This window comes from Heliangelus exortis, chromosome 7, assembly GCF_036169615.1.
Source record: "Heliangelus exortis chromosome 7, bHelExo1.hap1, whole genome shotgun sequence".
NCBI classification, from domain to species: Eukaryota; Metazoa; Chordata; class Aves; order Apodiformes; family Trochilidae; genus Heliangelus; species Heliangelus exortis.
The window spans coordinates 20,856,712-20,878,486 of NC_092428.1; the positions used below are offsets into that span (position 1 = coordinate 20,856,712).

A 21,775-nucleotide genomic window follows, 5' to 3' on the forward strand; every position below is an offset into this window, starting at 1 on the left:
ACATGATCTTCCCTGCATGTTTTGTTCCTCCTTTGAGGATTTTCCATTTCTTTGAACTGGTAGAAGTCACTTAATCCAGGCTGCACTGTAGCAGTAAGAGAACATTCTTGTGAGACCACATGCAGCTGGGCCTTGGCAGCCTTTCAAAGATAATACCTTGAATTTCATGTGTGGGTGTGCATCTGCACACAGATTTTCTGACTGGGCTAGAGGTTCCTTTCTAGAAGCAGCCATGTGCAGAACTCTTACGTGTATCCTGAGTAAAGCTTTCCAAGGCAGGGAGAAAAATACTTGAGGCCTTCCACAGACCAAGGAAGATGAGAAGCAGGAGCAGAAAACACTATTCATGGCTTGTTAAACATTTGGAGACCTTTGAACAATCCGAGATCATCTGATTGCACTGAGGAATGGGGTCCTCTCCAAAACACAATTCCATTTTCTTCCTTCCCTGTGGAGCTGAGGCAGTTTACCCACCCTCCTCCTACTGCTATTTCCATAACAGATGAATGCTCCTCACTTGGTGTAAAATCACCAAGTGCTTTGTGCTCACGTACTGCATGTATGGCTGGAAGTACAGAGCTTTATGGCTAAGTTAAGGGTGAGGCTTCACAAGGTGTGTGCTGGCTGAAGCTCTGTTACACCCCTGGCTGAGGGCTGCTGTGGCCAGCATGGGACCACGTCCCAGACTTGAGTCTGGGGCAAGGCCAGCACTTGTCAGGCTGTGCTCAGGCTGTGCTGCACTCTCTGAGTCAGGAAAGCAAGCTGCTGTTCCCTCTATTCAGTACACATGGGAGCCTGGAAAAACCCTTCACAAAAGTGGAGTCAGCGCCACTGGAACCTCGCAGGTGGGCGGGAGTGGCAGCAACTGCTCAGCTCCATCCTGGCAGCCCTGCTCAGCACAGGGAGGGAGGGCTGATGGGTCAGGGTGAAGGAAGAAAGACTCGAGCTGACCCCAAGACTGATATCAATGATGCTGTGAAAGCACAAAATAAAACCCAGGTTGTAGTACCGTGCAGTAGCACAGGTCAAACATACCAATTTCCTAACTATCTAGGATTTATTGAGCACAGGGGTAACAGACCTTGTAAAGCATAAAAAAGGACTTTTTCACTCCCAGGAACAGAGGCCAGAGGAACCATAGGCTATGAACACTGGATCATTTCTTGTGCCCTAGCATACCTCTATCTCCCTCCCGTCTTCAGAAGCAGCTTCTGCTTCACAGAGGAAGCTGGAAATCCCTACCACATGATGATTTCTCAACAAATTCCCCTGACTGTAAAAGAAGCCACCTGCTGACAGGGAATGGTGAAAAGTGTCTGTTCCTAAAACAAGATTCAAAATGCTTTCATTATATTATACTTGTTACATCTGACACCCTCCTTTGCTGCCATGGCATGGAAAGCTGTCTCAGTTGTATCAGCAAAGCCCAGTTAGGCAATACTGCATGGGAGGACCCTTTAGTGGTTTACCAAATCCTGTCTGTACTGTGATTCTACTTCCTTTTATTCCTACTGAACTCAATGTGCTTTTGGCCACAGCTTTAAGCAGCAGCTTTATACTGATTGTTTGCTGTTTGTGAGTCTTGACACAAAATCTGATGAGGTTGCTCTCTGTATTCTACACTCACAATTCACCTCCCTCACTGCTGTGTCTGTGCTGGTTGTAATTCATGGCTCAAGCTATGGATCACTCCATATATGAACAGGTGGTGAACCAAAGCTGTTTCAGAAAAATGCACTCAGCTCTGCCCCAGTGCAAACAATTCCAGGAAGTCTGAGGTTACTGCAGACCAGACAATGTGCTAGAGCCAGCCTAGCTTTAAGGTTGTGGCAACTTCCCAAAGCTTGCTCCTACGTTATCTCCAGTACACTTGAGAAAATCCATTAAGCTCCACAGCTCTCCAGCTTCAGTAAGGGACAGAAAGCTCCTAAGTCATATTTCAATCCTGAAAAAGTATCTAGCATAACCAAGACACATTGCAAGGTTCCTGACACTTAATAAGCAACCCTTGCCCACCATCAGACCCCAAAGCAGCTCTCAATCTATCATCCACCACCATCAAGTGTGTAGGGGTGTGTCATACGGTGACCAAAAAAACTGGTGGAGAGAAGCTCACTGATATTGACAGGAAAAGCAGCTCAGGAAGAAAGTGCACACATTTTCCTGATGTCCCACCCAACAGCACTGCACAGCTGGTGCCTGTGTCACCTTTCTGCAGCCTATGAGTGGGCATTTCTTTAGTGGTACAGTCCTTAAAAATGCCCGTAAGACAGTCCAGCTCTGACACTGCAGCAGTACTACACAGACAGTGGAACATAAGGCTTAACAAGAAACTGCAGTTACAAAGTGTGTAAGAAGAAAAAACCTCTTGGATTTCCTTTATAGTAGATTCAGTAAATGCTGGCATATAGCACCCATTGTTACGTGGTATCCAATCAAAGTTAATCAGTTCACCTGTGAAGGCTCCTTAGCTAGAGCACTTACTCTATAAAAGGCTATTTTCAGTGGTCATCACCTCTTAAAGAAGCTCCTAAGCAAAGCTGTACTGCTTCCCAGAGAAAGGTAAGAGCTACCACCTTCCCTCTATTGCTTTTTTGAAGTTTCTATTTTGTTGGGTGCAGTGTGGTTATTAAGATGTTTCAGTAGGAAGAACTCAAAGCAAGCACTTGCTTTGCACTAAGTTGTCTATTGAGCAGTAAGTTTCTTATTTTTCCCTTGCCCTGCCTTCCCACTGTTTCAAACCTGTTAAAACACTTACCTGTTTAATTATTTAAAAACTGAAGGAATGAGGTGTTACACAAGAACTCTGATTACTGAACTAGTTCACAACTTACTGTTTACCACCAGAAAGGTGTAGGTTCATCACATGTCTTAAGTCTACCAACAACCTAGAAGAGTTATTGGGAACTGGGGGAGGGAAAAAAGCTTGTCAACAATTAAAATTCCTAGAATAGGCAATGAGAGGGGTATTTATACTGTCTGGTTTCTAACTGTTGGCTAAATGAGTTCTAAGATTCTGGAGCACCCAAGTGTTTTGATAATCCAGGGGCAACAGCAACTGTGCCTAAACCAGAAACAGTTCCGTATTTATTAGAGCAAATAAGGGAGGGGACTCAGCCCCTGGTATGCCTCATCTTCACCTCACATCAGGAGACAATCAGCCAGTTAGCTCACTTCCCCTCTCCCACTAACTCCCCCAGGATTTTATCACATTGTTCCTGGAAAACAAAACTAAACCAGCATCACTGGCTGTGGCACATGTTTGTCCTACCAGCGGTAGGAACAGCAAAGCATAGAAACGGTATTGCACAAGTACCACCCTTTTTATTAATGATGATGTCCCTTTTCACAGCTTACCCTGTGCTGTCAGAATAACAAGCCTTGCCCTGTGCCAGCTGCTGCTCAAGGCTCTTGTGGGCTGCCAGAGCAACGCTGGGTGACAGACTGCAGTGAACAGCTCTCTGGACACAGACTTTATTAGGCAGCGCTGTCGCTGGAGCACGCGCAACCGAGCAAATCTGGTAGGGCAGCAGTACAGCTATGGGACTTGAGCATGCTGGTAGCTCTGGCCCAGGGGTAGCTGGTGAGCGTGTCAGGGAGACTCTGTCTTGGTGGCCACTCTGCTCACTTGCAGGTCCAACAAATAGTGCTGCCTCTCCAGCGACCAGCTGGCGGAAAGGGCCAGTCCAGCTCCATGATGTCAAAGAGGTTCCTCCCAGCGCAGCATCCTTCGGTTTCACACTAATCATAAAAGAGGAAGGGGCACCAGACAGGTCTCACAACTGATCTGATAGGTGACTGTGCAAGCGTGTCCTCTGTCCAGTGCTGGCTGTCCCCATCAGAGGGACTGCCGGGTTATGGAGCCCTTCATGTGCTCCCAGTTGTTGCAGAGAGCATAGAGGCCAGTGAGTGTCAGACCAGCAATGCCACCTCGTGCTATCCCACGTGCTCCACCTGAAAAACAAGATTGCACCCCATTAAAGCTGTGTCTAAGGAAATGGTCAGCCACAGCAACTTCTAAGCAGCTGTTCAAATCCAGAGGAACCATAATGTACCAGTTTTTCTTTTTTGAGTAAGCTTCCAGACAGGCTACCTGTGCTGATTCTACTTTCCCCTCAAACCTGCTGGCAGGCTGAGGAAAGGTCATTCCTGGTCCTGACACTGCCTTTGGGGTGTGACTTCTTCCCCCACTGCATTAGCACTGAGTGAACCACTGCACAACACTCGAAGCAAAGATGCCTTTTCCCAATTCTTGCTTTAGCTGTTCAGTCTGCCCTCAACACAGGTGCTTACAGGCAAATAGGATCTCTTCCTGCTTTAGGAACTCCTGCATTCAGACTTTCAGGAGTAATGTTTGTCAGTGATGGTAACTAGGTTTGGGGGGGAAGGAGAAAGGGCTGGAAGAAAAGAAGCAAACACAACAGCAGCTGATGTTGGTGCCAGAGATTCATGAGGGCAATCACTGCTTTTGTGTCTTTGGACTTCTTAAATCTTTTAAAAAGCAGATGAAAGGGATCAGCTGGCAAGAATTTACTAGGGCTTGTATTGAACAACATCCTTTATTCTTACCATTACTAATCTTAAAAATTATCACCTTGCAATGGCAAAAAATGAGTCACACAGGCAATTAATACAAATAAAGTTGTTTAGGTTTTTTTTTGTTGTTGGTTTTTTTTTTAATTGCTTACTCAAGATTTAAAGATTCCCCAAGTACTGAAGGTAAAATACAGGGCAAGTTGGGCTAATACCAGCAGCCACTGCACCTGACTGGATCTAGGAGTGATGGCATCATAACTCCATTCCACCCATGCAAGAGTTGTGGTGTGCAGGGGCAGAAGCAGACACTTCTGCTGCTTTTACTAAACAGCAGAATGTTTCTGTTTCTCAATAGGAGAAAGTGCCTTGGTAAAGCTGCCAGAACACATTATAAATGCACAGGAACACCTGAGAGCATGACCCTCAACACTAGGAAAACTTCACTGAGTTTGATTCTGCAATGTTTATTAATCCCACACAAAGCAAGTTAGATAATGTGAACAGTATACAGAACAAGGCCAGCTTTTGCTTACAGCTAGATAAAACCTGCCTGCTTTATTGAAACTGACAGCAGGTTTCATGTTCCTAAACTTGAAATCATATGCATCTCAGTGATCTATGTTTAGGTTTTTTCCCTTTATGGCTCATAATGTTGTCTCACGTAATTGCAATTGCAAGATTTGCAGTAGGGCAAGAAAGTGTTTGCATCAGCAAGACTGAGACTGTGTTACCTGTGCTGCAAGATTAAATGGATTTCATAGGAGTTGGTATGTAACTTGGTCAGGTATGTAACTAAGCCAAGAAGCTGCAGAAGTGATAGCAGAACTTGGACTTGGTACTTATAGGTTATGTCTAGCCATAGTTTATAGAAATTTCATTGCCAGACCAGCTCTGATTTGAAAGATTTTTGGGATATAAGCCCGAGTTCATTGCCCTAGGTGATGAGAACTCAACAGCTCAAAGGAAAGCCATAGTGTTTATGCACCTACGTGCCTAAAATCAGGATTCAGGAATGTAAATATAGACTTCTGGTTTTGCTAAGTTGTCCTGAATTTGTTGCACAAATAGCTTTTCACATGAAGAGGTTGCAGCTGGGTAAACAGAACTAACCCCATGTGAGCAGATCCTGTCAAAAAGCCACAGGTGAAATTTAAAGGACATTTAATGCAAAACAAATGCTTGAGATAATCTGTAAAAACACTAATTCCTCATTACTCTTGGGAAAAATTAATAAAACATTAGAAAGCCTGATTTTCTGCTGTTCATGTTAGGAAAAAACCCCCAAAGAGGGCTCCTAACCATTACAAGTGTACAGGGAAATGCACAAAATGTAGAACATTCTCAGAGAATGGAACACAGTACAGAGCTGCAACTGTTCCAACTGACTCTTCCCTTAGCCCTCGGGTTCAGTTCCTCTCCTTTGCCCTCAAAATTTCTATTCTTCCTATGGAAGAAAGGCTGGCTGGAGGCTGATCAAGCCTGGTTCCACATTCTGTAAAATCAGGACTGTACAAGACAGGTATTTTCTTGATTTTGCATAGCTGAGCCACTTTCTAGCATCCACACAGACTTAAGACACAGTGCTGCTATGACCTACTGCTCCTACCACCAAAACCAATGTTATTTTTATGTATTGTGGTGAGGTGAGGATGGCAGCTCTGAATCCACTTAGAAAGTGTCAACCCCAGAGCCTAAAGCAAGCTGTAGGTCTTGCCTGGACAACCTGGGGTCTCTGCTGGAGATGATGTTTCACTGGAAGTCTGTCTGATGAACAGGAACTAAATGTGTGTACTTGGGGTGGGTGCATTAACAAGTGCATTAACAAAAAAAAAAAAAAAAATCCAAGAAGAAAATCTACAAGAAATGTTTCTTACCAGGTTCCCTATGCTTCTGCTATAAAATTTTAGCAGCCATTTCTTTTGTAGTGGTTGCACCTCATTTCTGAGCTAATTTCACAGTAATTACAAAAAAAGGGAAAGAAAAAAACTTTCCTTTCCCTAACTTGGTTAGATTTGCATTTGAGTAAATACCTCCAAGTCTGTGGCAGACTTCAAACAATAACACTGTAGAATGCACCCCAGTTGCTGGGCAGGAAATGTTAAGCCCTCTGAGAAGATTACCTTGTTTAAAAAAAAAATAAATACAATTCTCCACTCCCATCCCAGCTGTGTTTGCATGATAGAACACGTTCCCACCCTTCCTCTGCAATCACTCTCTGGAAGCCTCTGATACCAACCCTGCCTCGACTAACCCTGCTAGAAACATGGTTGTAATCCTCTAATTTTGCCTGTCTGAGAAAGATAACTTTAAAGCTACAGCTGACAGGCATTTCTGAAAGCAGGTGTTTTGAGAGCAGGGCACTTGCACAACAGTAGGTACTGCAGTGTGAAGGTTAAATTAGAAAAAGAGGAAGAATTTATAACTTGTAAACTAAGTTTAGAAATACTAAAGCTGGTGAAATTACTTCACAAACATTATTAAAATTCCCTGTTTTCTTGCTGAGTGACAGCAGTGTTAGTCTTGCTTGACTGACAGGAGACTTCTTAAGTTACTGTAAAAGGCAGCAAATCCCTGCAGCACTGCTTTCTGGCCATGTGTGTTCATAGATATGAGCCCTCAAGTAACAAAGAAAGCCTCAGCAAGCTACTACCTGTAGCACCTCCTTTTACTTTGTCCTTATCTCTTCCTAATTTCAGATTCAAACCAAAATAATTTCACTAAACACCGTTTGATTAATAGTCCTATAGACTTCTTAGGTTAAAACCAGGTTTTAACAGAGGATCTTAAATCTCTAAAACACCTGACAGCCCTGAACTTCAAAGTTCAGAAGCAAATCCTTTTTTGCTACATGCTCACAGCTGTCTGCAAAAAGTTCATATTGATGCCAAAAGGAAGAGACTTTTACAGCTCAAGAAGATGTTAGCTAACACAACTGCCCTGAACTCCTACCTCTTAAAAAAAAAAAACAACAAAAAAGGCAGTAAAGTCTGGCCAGAGCTGTAGATCAGCTGTGTGACACCCAGTGGGTCTCTGTGGTTCTCTATCAGGTTCCTACTGTACAGAAGTACAGTTAACAAGAGAATTTACTTTGTCCAAAGCATTACTTAAGTTTTGTTCCTGTTTTCCCTAGCCTTAGTGGGGAGAGAGTAATCTAAGAAAAAGAACATCTACAACCTGTGTAACCCTCAGATAAGAGGTAAAGGTTATTTAACCTTTTTGCTTACTGAAGTCTCACTTAGGAATTTCAATGAGAAATTAATGGCTGTCACACTGGTCAGACCAAAGTCCCAGCAAGCTCAGTATCTCCCTCCTAACAGGCCAGTCCTGCATGCTCCAGGAGGAGGGTAAGATCCTCAGCTAGCTGAACCTTTGTGACATGATGACTCTCATGGTGGGAGGGAACAGGAGTGACACAGTGCACAGTGATAATCATCATCTTGATTTTTCTTGCTAATACAATTATGAAAAAAACATAATAAAGACCTCTGATTTAGAAGAGCTTGGAAACACATGCAAGAGGGTTAAATATTTGTTTGGTTTAGGATATGTCATTGTTTGTGCTTTGTAATATTTATCAGAAAAAACCTGGCATAATAGATCTTAATTTCTGCCTTTGCTTGAAACAGAAGGATAAGAGAGTAACATATTATTTAATGGAAAAGCCACCCTTGTGGACTTAGGCCCCCCCTTCAGCAAAACTCAGACAGGACTGACTAAGCTGTACAAACATTTCTACTAGATGGTAGAGGAATACCAAGGGATTTCTTTCATTTGTTACTCAACTTCTACCCAGAACTTTCAGTCTAAGTTGTGAACTCAAAATGGAACTTCCATGAAGTTTCAAGTTTAGTGTAACAAGTAATTACTGTAATCACATTGCTATATATGGGCTAAAATCTAGCAAGTAATCTTGATACTGAATCTCATTTACAATAAATGGAAAAGCTAGAGATGACTTTGGTCAAAAGGATCAGCTACTATGCAAGTCCAAAGCTCCTAAATCAGTTTTACTGATTTTCCTCATTTCAGCATCTGTTAACCCAAGCCATGCAGTATCCTGAGATGGATTTCAGCTAAAATTTGATTTATAATGGCAAGTTAACAGTGTCTAACTCACTCCAAGGAGGGCCATCAGAACTCTTGGGGACTTAACTGCTTTAGTCACCTACAGTGGGCAGCTTCCAGTGAACACAGGAGGGCTGAACTTCCATAGTACACATGTGCAGACTTTTTAATGCTCTTTTATCTCCTCACACATAAGATGTGTGCTAAGGAGCCTTGCACAAAACTGCTCACTATCTAATGGCTTTAGAGCATGGGTATTTTGGAAAGCCTTTTTTGTTTGACTGCTGGCAATTTGGTAATGATTAACACCTCTACAAGGACAAAATTGTGAAAACTGGGACCCCTTTGGGGCAACAAATCTCAGCCTTTAAAAAGTCATCTTGCTTTTTTTTTTTCCTGTCCACTCATCCCCCACAGCAAAGGCTAAATCACTCATTTTAGAAACTCAGTCTAGGTTTTATAGTGTGCACAAAAGTATTTTTCAGTGCAGCAGGGTTGCTGATGTGATTCTTCCATCAATGTTGTGTTCAAACATGAACCAGAAAGGCATAATAAAAAACCTACCCAAGTTGATAGTTTCTTCTTAAATAGGTTCCTGATCTCTTTACAAAACTGGGATGGAAGTGGGAAATCTCAACACTGCCTCCAACTCTGTATCCACTATTTGTAGATTACAGAACAGCCTTGGCATTTCTGGGAGTTTCTACCTAACACTAAGATATGGGGCTTTGTAACCAAAACGTCTCTGGTGGCTTTAAATTTTATTTTTTAATGCCAACACAACATGGCATTCCACCTAATTATTGCAATATTGATAAAAGTCAATATTGCAATATTAAAGTTTTTTTTTTTAGGTAAATATTTATTGATGCCAGGTAAAGACATAACTTAGAGGGACTTACAGGAGAACAAGCATGGGAGAAGCAGGAAGATAGAGACAGATCATGTAAGAAAAAAAGGAAAGTAAGATAGGAATGAAATTCTTCAAGCAGAAGTGAATACAACCTTTTCTACTTACAGAACTAATTCTTGACCTTTAACCTGTACTGGGCCACTCATATTTCCTGCATATGTTGAGAAATGTATTTCTACTGAGTTTCTGCACTACAGTTCATGGGCACAGCACACAATGTTTGTACATTAAATATAATACTGTAATGAATACAGACTGAATGACTACATTAATGACTACATTTACCTTTCCTGCTGTCAGCTCAATAGAATTTAAGTTACAAAAGTCCCACTGTGCTCTGTTAACAGAAATTTTTGTACTGTGCATGTGACTGGAGTAGTTATGTGTGGCTGCACCAAAAAAATATTACTCACAATGCCACCTCCAGACTTCTGAAAGGTAAGGAGGAACATTCTGCTGGAGGGTTAGATTGCAGTTCTCCTTCTTAATAACTTCCTACAGAAAACAGCACTTCTATACTGCTTAGCCCACCCAGCTTGTTGGTAATCTGTCACATCACTCAAGCAAGTAGTTAATTACAAGACAGCTATGTGTTCTTGCAAGGTTAAGAGCACAAGCTGGTATTTATGCAGGCAGCTCAAGCCAATTATTTTTGGTTTCAATTAGTCCAGGCCAACAAGCTGTTTTGTCCTATATACAAAGCTGGTCTTCAGGAACACTTCTAAGACACTGAGGCTCAGTTAGAAATTTTCCCCTTGGTAAAATACAGGTGAATCATACAGCCAAACCTTTATCAAAGTGTTAAAACTTAATTTTTTCCTGTGGTAATGCCTCTCTGTGGTATCCCACAGTCCTCTAAAAAAAGATGTTCCCTCAAATTGTTGAGCTTGGAATATGTTTTAACAGGTGTTTTGCTGATGAAACTCAGACCCTCTCTTCTGCAAACAATTCAGTATGCATCAGCAAACTAACCTTAAATCCATGCTGTTCTCAAATAACACTGTTGGTTTTGACCTTTAGGCAAAGATTAGAGTCCTACCACAAAACAAGAGTTTCACAAACACCTCAGTAATAACTTTATAAATATACCAGTTTCTCTTACATGCACATCATGTGAATCACTAGCAACAAGCTTCAGCTTGATGCTGTCAAGCTGTGTTCTGTGTATTCCTCCCCTGTCCCTTTGAAAGGTAGTTCCCATTTCCCTGCATCCACTCAGGGACTTGAGAATGCACTGGTTTTATTCCTGCTGTACCTGAAATACATGGCTAAGAATGAGCTGGGTATGTATTTTATATACTCACTATCAATCTGAGTAAACATCTGAATGTATGTTCAGTGTATGTGTATAAACCAGACAAAATTTGGCTCTGCACAGTTCTGTGAGAGTTAAAAGGAATCAAATTTAATTCAGATGGGGTTTTTTTGTTATGTGTAAGTTTTCCTTAAGTAGTCTTAGCTGTGTAAGAAACTATGTGTAGGTTAATAAATACTGAATAGGTCTTAGCTCCTAGTGAACCATTTTTACACTGACTTTTTTTTTGGAGCAGGACAATATTTAGTAAAAGTAATGAGAATCCTAGTAACTAGGGTAAAGCACAAGAAGAGGAAAACTATAAATATTTTGCTACTCTACCAGTGCTTTTGTATAGCATTCCTGTCAAGGTTCCAGCAGCTATGGTGTTCAGGTCATCTTCTGCACCTCGTGTTTTTTCAATGATGACTCCAAATGCACTGTAAAGTAGAGCTGGGAAAGAAAAACATTTAAAAGTTCAAGTCAAAACTTCCATTTCCAGACACACAAGGCTTAGAATCCAGGCTTGGTGTAACTATTTAAACCATGCCTCTGAAGTACAGATTTTCTGCTAATTTAAAGGGTGGGGGGGATTCCTGCAAAATCCCATCTTTGGTGGTTTTTTTCCATATCTGTTTCTATTTTGCAGATAATTTTTTTTCTCTAGCTATAGTTTGGTTGTAAAGTAGCATTCTTCATGACCTCTGGTACTGCCTCAAGACATGATATAAATCTGTGATACAAAACACTGACTCAAGTTTAAGACCATTCTGCTAGTTCAAATTTGTTTAAAAAACTTTTAAGGGCTCAGTTTTAGTGCTGGCAGTTTTTATGCAGTCTTCTGTGAATGGCATGAAACTAAACTCAACACTTTCTAGGTAGCAGAGAAAATTATTCAAGATGAAATGCAAAATAAGTGGAGCACTCACATCATGTTATCAAGACCTGGAGTGCAATGGGCTACATTTCATAAATGACTGCTAAATTTCTTGGGATTTGACATTTACAGCTGCTTCACCTCTGCCTGCATATAAAAGCTTTGTCCCTGAAGGCCCTTCTGCTTTAGGACAACTTTGGGAATCTCCTGAAAATTATCAGAAAAAGAAATGCAGAGGCTTTTTGTATGAATGCATACATATAATCCACACATTTCAGTGAAGGGAGAAGGCACCCTCATCCTCACCCCTAATGATATTCCATGCTGATAGAGTATGTCAATTTTAAACTGATAAAGACACCACACCACTTCATCCCTTGTCCTCCCAGAATCTGGTATCTTTACCTCTGCTAAAAAGCATGCAAATCCTTCATAAGCAACCAGGTCAATGCCAATGAGCTGAACACTAAGTATCCTTCTCCATTCATTCAAAGAATGGTATTTACCTTGCTTTAGCAGCATGTAATATTAACAATGAGGGGAAGGAAATGCTGGATTCAGCTATACTTTTAAGAATAATTTAACACTGATGTTGCTACTGCTGTTAATGAACAGAGTGACAAAAATTGTTAATAGTGACAAAGGAAATCCTTAAGGTAGAGAAATGCTGCATCAGTGAAATAAGATGCAAAAATACTTCAGCTCCTTGAAACAGATTCCTCTACAAGCTAGGACAAGGCAGAGCTATACCAAACCCTAAAATACCAAGTTCTGCTTAACTACCTGACTTGGAAGGCCATATTTTATATGAAAAATAAGCTTGTTACTGCAACACACAAACATTTTCTTGAGTAATCTTTCTTCAAACACAGCTGAAAAAACCTGTTAATGTGTCACTTAACCTGGAACCTTGAACTGCAGTGGGCCTGCATCTCAGTTTTCAGGGATGTTTTCATTAGATTTGGAATGTAAAACGAGAAAACAAAATCCCAGTGTAACAATCACTAGGCAACATGCATCTCTTAGGATAAGTGCCATTTTTGCTGTAGTTCAGAGTCCCATTTCTAACCATGGCCTTTATTATGTCTCAAAAGCTGATGTCTGAGCTAAAGGGCAAGCTAATCTGCTCTTTAGAAATAAGACTGGAACAAGATGTAACAAATACACCTTAAGCCTATGCTGTCATGCATTTCTCAAAATTCAAATACATGCAGGTTGGGTGCATCATGATATGAACTCTTTTAAATATTGCTGATTTTTCTTCTATTACCACTTCGTGGGGCAATGAGTTCCATCATTATCTTCTTCGAAATGATTTCATTTAGGATTTCTCCTTTCAACATAACCAAGCACCTTTTGGTCTTTTAAGACTGTGGGGAGTAGATGCCAGAGAGTTTGTATTCTCTGGGGTGTTAGTTGTTCCACTGACTTACAAAATCACCTGAAGTTGTTTTTCTGAGGCAACTGATGTGATTTTATTTCCTGCTCCCTTCCCTTTGCAAACCTCAGTGCACAGAAGTTTCTCTCTCTCACATCAGGCTTTTGATAATTTTCTTCTTTTCTAACCTGTATTAGTTATATGCAAGCCTTAGACTTAAAGCAGGTGGTGTCATGTGATTTTTCTAAGTTACCAACACTAAAGGGTAAATCTTTGTAGTCACTATCACATTTCTCCTACAGATAAATATTTTGTTGACTCTTTAACTGGAAACAGCCATCAGGCACTTGGTTGTATGACCAGTGAGTGTTACTACAGTTATTTCAGAAGTATCCAACTATATTTTTTGCTTTACCTTGTGAATTAACAGGAATTTATTAACAAGAAAGCATTACCAATAATGTTCAGTAATTCCATAGCCAGAGTTCTTATTTGTGATATAGTAAAAATATGGAAGATTAAATCTGGGGGCTTTTGGCTACTTATTTCAGATCCTATTTTAGCCTTTAATTTCATTTTCGATTTCTATAGAAATGCCCTTGTATCCCAAAGAAAAAAAAGCAAACAAACAACAAACCTGAAGATTTTCCTGATGGATTTCATAACAAAAATTTAGAGAATATATTTTACCATCAAATATTTACATCTACAAAATAATGTTTACTTACCCAGAGATCCCAGGGTGTTAGCCCATAATGCTCCTTGCCTTGTCACCATATTTAGAATTCTATAAAGGAGTTTAAAAGGAAAAGTTTTATCTCTCTGTTTTTACATTTACTGTTTATGACAAAGGGTGTAACATGTTTACACTGCACACTGGATTAATAAGACTGGAATAATGAACCAAAAGCCCTTGAAACAGTAAGGAAATGCATATAGCTTGGTAACACAATCTCCTCTAGCATGCATATTATAAATAGTAACATGGCAATACTGAAGGCAAACATTTAGCCCTGTCAGCTCTTAAAAAAAAATCACTTTCTTTTCAAGTCAAACTTGCACTTTACCAAGAATCCAGTTTCTTCCCTTCCCATGACTTTCTAACCCTATCTGATGAATGTTCCTTACATGGTGACTATCCACAGCCACTGAGAATGACTGATGTGCTTGTGCTGCATTAAGTGTGTAGAAGAGCTCAGAAAAAGCTTGGGTACTCCTCCAGATGGTGGAAGCAATACAGGGACCCTGTGTCAGGGAGCACTAAAAGCAAGTCTGAACCAAAGCAGATCAGAAAAAAAAGCACTTCCTTTTGACAAACTTCACATTCAACAAGAGGCAAAGTACCCTGAGTGTTTCTCTTTGTATGCTTCCAGACTAGCACTAAAGAGGCAAAGCAAATCTTTAGTGCACTCTCAGAGAAGCACAATGTCACTTCTTTTTGGCACCTGCTGTCTCCAGAACGGTGACAACAGCAGCCAGAAGAAATGACTGATCTTTATCTCCCAGCAGTGTAACACTATCACAGGCACAGTTCTGCTCTGGACAGCTGACTATACCACTGGAACTTAGTTTATCATTTTAAGTAATGGAAGTGCCACACATTATGGTCCTTCTGATTTGAATTAATTTCCCACTACTGTTTTATAATTCATTAGGGAAACACAGCCCTTACTGAATATGGTTAGGGTAATGAACCAGTAATGGAGAACTTTATTTTGTAACAGGACAAAAAAAAATATCCAAGAAACTTGGATATTGACAATATCCCCCTAATTACAACCTTCCCTCCCATTCTGTTAGCAATAAATTAATTCTGAGTGGATGATGACTTTAATAACTGTGATATACTGTGAGATATTTGGTGACAGGATTAATAGCAAAACACAAATTAATTTTAAAAAATTCAATTCTATGTACACTAAGGAGAAATTTTAAGGAGGTACATTTTTGCAAGTATCTTCCCTGTGTATGATTAGGAAAACAAGGAATTTAATACAGGGCTTCAAGGTGATGACCTTCAACAGGCTCTTAAGAGCGGTGTGTGCAGTGACTGCCACCTGCTGGGCTGACCCATCAGGGTTTGCGTTAAACAACAAACTTGCCCGACTCGGCTCACTCCTGATACATAAAATACAATTCTGTTCATCTAGACGCTATGGAAAAGTCAGAGTTTGGTTCTTTTTAGTTTTAGAGATGGCATGGAAGGGGATGAAGAATATAGAAGCAATACTTTAAAAGGAGCAGAGCCAGTATAACCTGCATGCAGTAATATAGAATCATAGAATAATGAAGGTTGAAAAAGACCCTCTGAGATCAAGTCTAACTGTCAAATTGTCAGCTGGATACTATATATATTAAATTCTTCCTCTGAATTTTTTTTTAAGTATTCTGTTTTTTTAAGTATTAAGTATTTTTTAATTTTTAATTTTAAATTTTATTAAGTATTTTTTAAGTATTCTGGTTTCCTCCATTTATTTCTCTCTTCTACTTTCCAGTGTCTCCTTCACAGGCACTGAAGTTTCTTACAATTATGTCTAAACTGCAAATAACTCTAGGAGAAACATATGGCAGGAAAAAAATGTGTTCTATCTTCACTGTGCTCTCTCAGACAATCAGATAAGCTGAATGCCATGGGAGTTCATGGAAGCTGTAATCCAGAACAACTTCAATGGTGTACTACTTGCTCAACTGCAAGCACCTAATTCATACTTAATGTAAATCCAGGAAGGCCCAGCTTCTGCATTTTAGTTTCTTCCTGGCTTTGGAATGTTTGGGCAGGAGGACAGAATCCACTCTCAGGTAAGTGGTAGTAAAATTAGTTCAAACCCAATTGTGCTGCTCCCGGAAGGATTTTAACATATAAAAACCCCTAGTTTGACTTTGAAGTAGCTTTCTAGGAAATATCAAAGTCATAATTAATTCTCAAACATTTAAGGTAAGTCAAAAGACACCAACTGTCACCGAATAAAAAGCAAAAAGCTTGGAACTGAACATTTATTATAACTAAAAGCATTTCATGACTTCATGGTGACAAACTGACTCTCCTTTGTTCCCGCTAAAGACACAAAAGTACTTTTATTTACACAGTATATTTATATGTAACTTTGTATCAGCTGGGAGAAACAACTGTCACTAGAGCATACATTTTAGAGATTAAACACTTACTGTACATTTCTAGGTTTTGACCACGCCATGTTCTGTGTCTCCTTCAAGCCAAGTCGCAAACCATTCAGTGCACCAAATGCTGCCCCTAGTTAGCACAGTATTAGTTATTAATTTTTAAGAAGGTTAAACTAAAAAAAAAAGGACAAAAAAGAACAATACTGGAAGCAAGTACTGAGAACAGACTTCAGCATACGGACTGAAGTTAAAGAGCTGTTTGTGCAAGACATTCACAATCTAGTCAGTTGCTGCAGCACATAGGTGTTACCTGGACAGCTGGGAGGGAGGAGTGAAAAACACAACCACCTACCTGTCATACAACATCCTCCAATGGTAAAAAATGCCAGCTCAAATCTGCCTCGAGTCTTGCTGGCTCCTGTGGGCAAGATAAATTCATCTGCATCCTGGGGGAAAAAACAAAAACCAAACACCTTTGTATTTTGCACGTGTATCTGTTTCAAAATGTACACATTTTTTTTTCTTTAATCCATAAAATGAAATAAAGAAAACGCAGTTACAAGTGTTTCTAGGAAACTGTTGTCTACACATAGTTGCATGTACTAAGTGTATACCTTAATATGAATTTTAAAAGTCTTTAGAAATATAAACTGACAGAGCTTTTTTATTACCTAGCTGTCCTAACTTCTTATAAATTGCATCAGGCATCTATGGAACTTGTACGGGTTATTGGTTTGTTTGTTTCTGTTTTTTTCTAAATAACTGTGCTGAATTATTTATTCTATCTTGCAACAGGCAGTACAAGGCTCCCTACCCTCTATAAACCTGCCCACTGTCTGAGTATGTAGCACTGTTTCCTCACTAAGCAATCTATACTGATGGATTCTCACTTCTCTGAGACTCAAGAAAAATTGCCCTGGTACCAAAAATACAAATCCTTGCACTAGGAGACCTAATATGAAGACTTGTAAAAATCCAGGAATACGTTTAAAACATGATGATCAGGCATGAAATATGTGAGGTAGACAGTTCTTTACTTGAGCATCTTTTTCCCACAGGGATAGGCTTGTCTTCTTGTAAATCAGATTGGTCTAAAAAGATGACCAGCCAGAGGAATGGGCTGATAACTATTGCTTTTTCAGTATGAGACATTGACAATCTGTTGCTTAAGGTGCTAACAGAGCAAGATCTCTCTTTTTATTCTTCTCTGCTTCCAGACATAGTATTATTCACCCTCTATTGAATGGATAAGTGTGACAGCACTAACTGCAGGCTCAAGTCAGTTTGTTATAAGGGGCTTTCTTAGTCCATATTTGGCCATACTTGAAAAAATACAACTCTAAAATGTTCACCCCTAAAATGGCAAACTTTTATCAATAAACTGAGCCTGTAACATGGCTTCTATCTCCCTTATAACTAGGTATTTAGTCGGTCTGTTCTTACAGCTGTCACTGCTGTCCAAAAAAGTCCAGATGAAACAATTGCTGCCTGTATGTAGCCTGTTTCTATAGACAACAACCTAGGAAGCCTATCCACCCCCTGGGTTTGTGACAAAGGCTGGTGTGCTATCTTATAATGTATACCTGCTGAAGGTAAAAAAAGCAGAAAACACATTGATTTGTTGCTGCATTGATGAACTAGCAAAGAAAGTGGGGTTTTAAGTCATGACTACCACTGCACTAATTGTTATTAAGGGAAGAGCAGGATCAAAACATAAGATTCTCAACAATAAGGCTGACTTTCCCTCAGCATCCTGAAAACACATGGATGGTCTTTAAATCAACAGGAAACTGTTGCTCCTCTATACACACCTTCACAGACAAACCAGTTTTAAAGGTTAATAATTAAATTTCTTGTATTCTGACATTTTTGTCTTTTCCCTTAAATTTTTAGACTCAGAATGGTTAAGGTTGCAAGGGACCTGTGGAGACTGCTGACTGCAACCCCCTTGCTCAAAGCAGAGTCAGACAGTGGGGGCTGCTCAGGGCTGTACCTGGGTTTTGCACAACTCCGAAGGTGAGGACCCCACAACTTGTGTGGGCAACTTGTTCAAGTAAAAGCAAAATTAAATTTCTTGCACTTAATTAGCATTTCATTTTATTTGAATGGACTTATTAGAACTGAGGGCAAAGAGCAGGGACTGCAGCCTCTAGTGTAAAATACCATCAATTGGTATTTTTTGAACTGTTTTTATGTTACTGATGACACCAATGCCAGTAACAATTTTTTTAAAGCAAACTTTAAAAAAAAAAGTTAGTATACTCACACTTTGTTCCAAAACTCTGTTATATAATTTTTAACACCAACATGTTCCCAGACATACTGTACTAACTAAAAAAGACAACTTCAGAGGGTTTTTTTGGAAGAAGTCTAAATAATCCCTTAGCACTTTTTTGACCACTCAACAGGCAAGATAATTACAGTAGTGAATCCACGTCTACCAGAGGCATATACCCTGTTTTCTGGAATTATGGGAATGTTATGTTGTAATCTTGACTACAGAAGCTTATAGTGGAAGAGAAATAGGAAAACCAGCCCCCAGAATGACATTCAGAGCTTCCCACTGACAAAAGAAGCAGTGATCCAGTGCACCATGAAACAAAAGGCACAACATAGGATGTTGTATAGGATACTATAGTTGTATAGGGTACTATACAACTGTTGACATTCAGTGCTACTTGTCCAAAATTTCAAGTTCTCAGACAAGACAAGCTATGTACATGTAGAAGATATTAGCTAAATAAAATCATTAAGACACAAATCCTTATTGGATTAACTTAAGCTTCTTAATCTATAGTTAGTTTTTCTGATAAAGGAAAACATGATAGGATTTTAAATTATTTTATTTTCCTTATGGTGTTATTTTAACTAATATTAAGCTGTGTAAGTACAATAACTTCATTATTCTGTGGAATAAAATGGGAAGTCCTACTTCATGATGGTTCCCTTCAGCTGGGAAATGACACAAGCAGAATGATGTGAAATTTGCTGCTGCTGTGATGACAGCACACATAATGACAGAGCTTACCCTGTCCCAGTTCTGGGGCTTGGCTGAACACCTTGGTAAATGGATTAAAGTCATCACAGTCCAGAAAATTAGCTCACCAGAGGAGTGGAGAGTTTCTGGCTGCTCTTACTGACTGAAGGGGCTCAGTGGAGGGTGTGAGAACTATCAGAACTTGTGAGGGTGTGTTGGGCCTCTATGCCTCAGAGTATGGAGGGAGGCCTGCTCTTTTCACTAGTGACAACCTTGTATTGACACAAGTCTTACCTATTCTTAAAATGGGTTTTGCTCTAGGTGCCATGGTACTGCAAGCTTTTGTTAGGAGAAACACTGAAAAATCTTTCCTTTCAGCTGTTCATGGGGTCTCCACACACGACCACACAAACAACAGAATCGAGTTCAACGCAGTTAAGCACAAGCTGCCTTCTCACCTGTACTAGGTACCTGGGGTCCAAGTTTAAATATGGGGACAAAGGACTCATTCCAGTTACTGAAAAGAAAAAAAAAAAGAAACAGAGTATTTTATCACCCATTTTCTCTGGTTACAATTTCACCTCCCCCGTGCAAAAACCGGGCAGGCCTCGCGCGCGGAACCAGAGAAAATTCTGCCCCCAGGTTACAGAACCGATTAAAACCCGGTCTCGACCGACACCTCCCCCCCTCTTCCCTTCGTTCCCCGGAAGCGCTCCGGGCCCAGAGGGGACGGAGCCGACGTCCCCGAGCTCCCTGCACCCGCTGCCGCCTCCCCGCGCTGCCACCGCCGAGGCGGAAGCCAGTCCCTGGGCAAGGGCAGCGGAGGCACCGGGGAGGCCGGCAAAGCCCCAGGGCCCGCGGCTGCCCCGGGGCCGCTCCCTTTGCCCGGGCGATTTCCGACCGACACCCGCAGGGATCGCCCGCCCGGCTCGGCTCGGCTCGGCCCGGCCAACGGGAAGCCGGTACCCCAGGCCTCGCCGGTACTCACGTGGCACCCCGGCGAGGTCGGCGTTGGAGTACCCGGCCCCGGCCCCGGTCCCGCCGACGCCGACGCCGAAGAGGCCGCCGAGGCCGCTGCCCTTGGAGTTGCCGCCGCCCTCCATGGCGCCGCCGGGCCTCGCGCCCGCCGCACCAACGACCTCCGCGCGCTGCCGTAAAGCGCGATGCGCCGCTTTCCGGCCCGCGCGCCGGCCGCCGGCGGGGGGAGGAGCGCGGTCGCCATGGTGAGCGGGGTAGGCGGGCGGGGAGCCATCTTGCTGCGAGTGGCGGCGGCATCCCCCGGGCCCCTTCGCCCCGGCCTCGCTGCTCCTTCCGCGCCTCCCGCCGAGGGGAACGGCCGGCGGGACGAGCCCGGCGCCGCGGGCTCCCGGAGGATGCGGAGGGGCAGAGCCGTAGGCAGAGCCGCCGCGTCGTCGCGCCGTCCCCGGGGAGCGGCTGCCGCCCGACCCCGGTGGCCGCTGGCGGGCCCGCGCGGCTGAGGCGGGGGGGCGGGCGGAGGCGGGCCCGCCGAGGATGAGTGCGGGCTCCGGGCGGGAACCCCCTCGGAAGAGAGCCCGGCTGAGCACCCTCAGCCCCGGTGGCCGCTCCCAGGGGGAGCGGTCGGCGTCGCCGCCGTCGCTCGGTTCCTGGCAGGAGGTGCCCGGGGGCAGCGGCCCCGGCAGCGGCAGCCCCGTCACCGCCGTGGGGAACAAAGGTTTGTAGCGGCCGGGGCTGGGCGCGGAAGGGGGCTCGCTGCGTTTCCTCCCTCTTGGGCCGTTTCACGGTACGGGGCGGCTGTGCCTGCAGAGCCTGGGCTGTGCTGAGCCTGCCCGGCGGCCCCCGCCGCTCCGCACCCTTCCCCCGCGCTGGGCCCGGGAGAGCCGCGCCCGGGGCTTGGCCGGGCCGGGGGCTCCGCTGAGCTGCGGGGTTCCCCTGAGTTGCTCCTTGCCCCTCTGCCGTCCTTCCCTCAGCGTGGAAGGAGGGAAGTTCCATGGCGAGAGGCTGCTCGGCCCCCTGCACGCCGCGTCCCCGGGGCTGGCCTGCAGGGTCGGGGTTGAATCTTCTCTCACTCCCGCGTGTCCCGTGTCCCCGAGCTCGTGGCGTGGGGCAGTGCTCGTCGCTTCCCTGCGGGTTGTGCCGGGCTGTCACTGGAGGGAGAGCTAAAGGTAAGGAGAGGAACCCCCACGGGGCTGTGGGCTGCTGGTCCTGTGGGGTGCCCGTCCTGATGTGTAACAGCTGCCTGGAAACAGCCCCCAGGTGGCTTCCTTGGGTTAGTTTTATTTGGAGGTAACACTGTCAAAGTAAAATTTTAATGTGCGGTGAAGTACCTGTTTCAGGAATAGAAATGAATGCAGGGGAGGAAAAACCCCGAACAGATTTTTTTGTGGGCTTTGGTTGATGAGTTGAACCTCAGTAACAAGTAACTGGGAGTTACTTGAGTAAGTAGTAGTTTGAGGTTCTATGTACACCTACATAGTGATATATAAGAATCTTCTAGAAATTAAGTTGTTTTCCTCAATGGTAGATTCTGAGGAATGGTTTGTTTTGTCAGAATTATTTTGTGAATCTTGAGTAGGAGCTCAGAGACCACTTTGAGAAATGATACAGCAAAGTCTGGCTTTATTGTTTACTCTGAA

At 42.6% G+C, this 21,775-nt stretch overlaps 1 protein-coding gene and 1 non-coding gene across 2 annotated transcripts in view; one reads left to right on the plus strand and one right to left on the minus strand.

The window, feature by feature from the left end:
* Window positions 1-14,421: 14,421 nt before the first annotated feature.
* On the minus strand, window positions 14,422-14,626 carry LOC139798722 (small nucleolar RNA SNORA74). Its single transcript, XR_011726930.1, has one exon. It is a non-coding gene; the product is annotated as a small nucleolar RNA SNORA74 (small nucleolar RNA).
* Window positions 14,627-19,635: 5,009 nt separating this feature from the next.
* PARG (poly(ADP-ribose) glycohydrolase) overlaps window positions 19,636-21,775 on the plus strand; it is a 62,387-nt gene continuing 60,247 nt past the window's right edge. The window contains exon 1 of the mRNA XM_071749295.1: window positions 19,636-20,383. Within this exon, the coding sequence (XP_071605396.1) occupies window positions 19,651-20,383 (733 nt within the window). The 5' untranslated portion in view covers window positions 19,636-19,650. The remainder of the gene's footprint in view (window positions 20,384-21,775) is intronic.